The sequence below is a fragment of the Diaphorina citri genome, unplaced genomic scaffold (assembly GCF_000475195.1).
Source record: "Diaphorina citri unplaced genomic scaffold, Diaci psyllid genome assembly version 1.1 scaffold3513, whole genome shotgun sequence".
NCBI classification, from domain to species: Eukaryota; Metazoa; Arthropoda; class Insecta; order Hemiptera; family Psyllidae; genus Diaphorina; species Diaphorina citri.
In genome coordinates, this window is record NW_007380913.1 from 7,574 (window position 1) to 10,755 (window position 3,182).

Consider the following 3,182-nt stretch of genomic DNA (forward strand, 5'->3'; position numbering starts at 1 on the left):
ATACCCCCTTTCCGTGTAGTCTGTCTTTTTACACAGTTGTTCTTACGACCCCCATGAATCTGTTCATAGAAGGACCTAACACTCGCAAGAACCGACTGTCTCCAAAGTTTGTGGACCTCAGTCTTGATTTTCTTTTTCCGAACGAGGAAACGTATCCGGTACATACACAGAGGTTTTATACAGAACTGTTGTCTTGTCAATCTTGTTGTGTTTTTTGTTAACCGGTCAATGCCCATGGTACACCTTTGCACAGTATTGCCTTCTTAATTCTCTCAAACGGGACTCTCTCTATCTCTGGCTAACTCTATTAAACGACCCTTTCGAATGGAATCTCCTTCTCCCCTTCTCCCACCAAACTCTTCCTTTTCTTAAAACTCAGAGGCGGTCAACGGTTCAAAACGAGTTCATAAAGAGTGGTTCGATATTTTGAACTTCGTAAAACAGCAGATTGAGATGACGCTGCCACTAATAAAAGTATTATAACTTGTGACTCGGAACCTCTGTATGCACTTCTCAAAAAAGACGAGAGGTATGCCTTCTATCGTAAAGGTATTATACACAGCTCAACACCTATTTCTGTTCGACAGACTGGACTCAAATACTTGAAAAATGATCTACCTAAAGATCTGATTTAACTGGAACAAGGCTTATAGAACGCATCCAACAGACGGACCAGGAACAACAAATACAACATTGGAAAAAGGAGGTAGAAGTTTAGCTAGGTATAGGTATAAACCTTTTGATACAAAATTGATAAATCCATCAGGGGTACATGAAATTAAATATTTAACTGTATTACAATTTTTATATGCTGAAAATGTCTGGCTCTGGTGACTAGGCTTTGAAGGCTTCTCAATTTCAATCTCAAAACAGTTGATAATTGATTGAACATAGACAAAATTTGCTCTGAAAGCAAGAGGTAAGTTGGTCCTGATGATCTCTCTTGGAGGCCAGTAGATTAGGGTTTCCAGGTATTTTCCCAGGACTGGAAGAACCTTGGAAAAAATGCGGGAAATGCTGCTTTTGCTGAGTCCAAATGTATCAGCCAATATATCAATGGACTCATGCAGCTTAAGTTTCCTCAATGTAATAAAAAAATCAAGTTTTGGGAACTTTGTTATCTCCATTAATTTTTCTATTAGGAACATATTGAATCTATCCAGTCCCAGGTACCTCTTACTATGCTGCTCCATTATCTGCATGTTGAGCATTCGTATTTCTTCCTTCTGTCTTCTCTCCTGTTCAAAATCTACACTGTCTGTGGAAACAGACTCACAGTCTTCTATGTGGAATGACGTATCCTGGGGCTCCCATGTTACTTCACTGACCAGAGATTCACTGTCTGTGACACTTTTTGAAGTTTTTGGGTAGCAACATTTTTTTGATTGCATTCCTACAGTTCTTTGGAGTACTTCAGTTTGTGTCTCCTTACAATCCATTTTAACCTAGAATGACAAATAAAAAATTAGAAAATTAATTTATTTCCCATAATGTAGATTCAAAAAGCACAATGACTATTGAGTTTTACTTCCATACCATATGTACTAATTAATCATCTGAAATATGTAAGTAGCTCAATGAGCTATAATGGCACCAGGTTGCTATGTGCATTTACCTCCATATCAACTCAGTGTCTTAATGACTCATGAGACTGAGTGGGCTCTGAAAACATCCAAACCACAGAGACAAAGTATTTTCCCACACAGATTCAAACCCTGGTCACCCAGGTTCCAATTTTATGGAGCTAATCTAGATTTGGAACTTGTAAAGACTTTGTAGTAACCTACCTGCTCATCCTGAGCATGAAGTACACTTGGAATATCCTCATCATCAATATTTATATCCATGTGAATTCCTACAAGATCATCATCAATTGCCAAAGGAATTTCTACATCTTCAAGAATTTGTTCACAAGGAAGTGATGTCTGTAAAAGAATGAGATAAAATAATGAAAAATGGATCAGTAGATATTTTAAAAAGAAATTAAAAATATAGAAGCTACCAGGTATTAGTGCATTTTCTTCTTCCCAATCCTCTTGTTTTAATATTATGCAGCAAGGAGTCACATATTATAATTATTCAACTTACCTGATTGCTTGGACCAGCCTCAAGAAGATCTTTCACAAGTTTTCTCCTTTTGATGTCCTCTTTCTTTGCCAAAAGAGAAGCTCTTTCAGATTTCAAGACATCTACAGTGTGTGTTCGCTTTCGGTCTGGCTGGCAAGCAAATTTAGTAGGAAAAACACCAGGTTTAAGTTGCAGCTTGAATGTTTTTTTGCCCTCTTCCTTCAGAATTTGATACCTCATCCAATCTTGAACATCATTTTCAAGCTGTAAAAATAATACCAATGTTAATAGTAAAATAATAATTTATTTTTTAAAAAAGTAGGAGGATTAAGGTTGATATTATAAAACTGTCACTAACTGATACTTGAAAAAAAAAAAAAAAAAAAAAAAATCAAAATAGGAGAAAATTTCAAAATAAACTGGTACATAGAATAAGAAAAAAGTAGCCTAAAAAATTAAAGACATATTTTGATTGTGCTCCAGTCACAGAACCAGTGTTGCCAGATGTACGGTAATTACCGTATTTGTACGGTATTCGAGCTTTGGTACGATAATGTGTACGGTAATGAATTTTATACGATAATGTACGGTAATTCGCTGTAAAAGTACGGTACTATGCAAAAATGTACGACTTTATAAAAGTTGCATACGGTAAAGTACGGTATTTCCAGTAAAATTGTATGGTAATCTCAGCTGACTACTCAGGCAACACTGCCAGGAGAAGTAAAAATTTACGATAGGTATTTCTAGCAGTTTTCAAATTTTCTAGCAGTGTACGGTAATTCGGGAGGATCAATCTGGCAACACTGCACAGAACAGTCAAAATATTCTTACTAGTGATTAAATGAGAGTAGGTATTCACATCTGTCGTTCAAGTCACAGTATACTCACTCTGATCTAATCCCATGTGAAATATTTGATCGTTCATTGCACGGAAATACTGAGAATCGCGCGGTGAAATGGTCCTTTTCGATTTTTCCATACTCTCACTGCGTTCAATGCTGTGTTGCCAGATTTTCCCTATGTTGCCAAGTTGAGCCGACTGTGATGTGAAAAGTTCTGGAACTTTTTTTTTCATATTAAAAACGCCGTTGTAACATCGATTTTTTTCCCTC

At 36.5% G+C, this 3,182-nt stretch overlaps 1 protein-coding gene across 1 annotated transcript; it reads right to left on the bottom strand.

Moving 5' to 3' along the window:
• Positions 1-647: 647 nt before the first annotated feature.
• Positions 648-2,391, bottom strand: LOC103520351. Its single transcript, XM_017448488.2, has 3 exons — positions 2,089-2,391; positions 1,788-1,925; positions 648-1,445 (listed from the first exon to the last, which is right to left on the bottom strand). The coding sequence occupies exons 1-3, from the start codon at positions 2,305-2,307 to the stop codon at positions 648-650; spliced, it is 1,155 nt and encodes a 384-aa protein (XP_017303977.1). The 5' UTR covers positions 2,308-2,391.
• Between the last annotated feature and the right edge of the window lie 791 nt (positions 2,392-3,182).

What these genes read in the sequence shown, in the direction of transcription:
- LOC103520351 (XM_017448488.2), bottom strand. Translation starts at nt 2,307, where the DNA reads ATGAGGTATCAAATTCTGAAGGAAGAGGGCAAAAAAACATTCAAGCTG. An exon ending in AGGCTGGTCCAAGCAATCAG is followed by an intron (nt 1,926 to 2,088) that starts GTAAGTTGAATA and finishes ATTCTTTTACAG; the next exon opens with ACATCACTTCCTTGTGAACA. An exon ending in TTCATGCTCAGGATGAGCAG is followed by an intron (nt 1,446 to 1,787) that starts GTAGGTTACTAC and finishes TTGTCATTCTAG; the next exon opens with GTTAAAATGGATTGTAAGGA.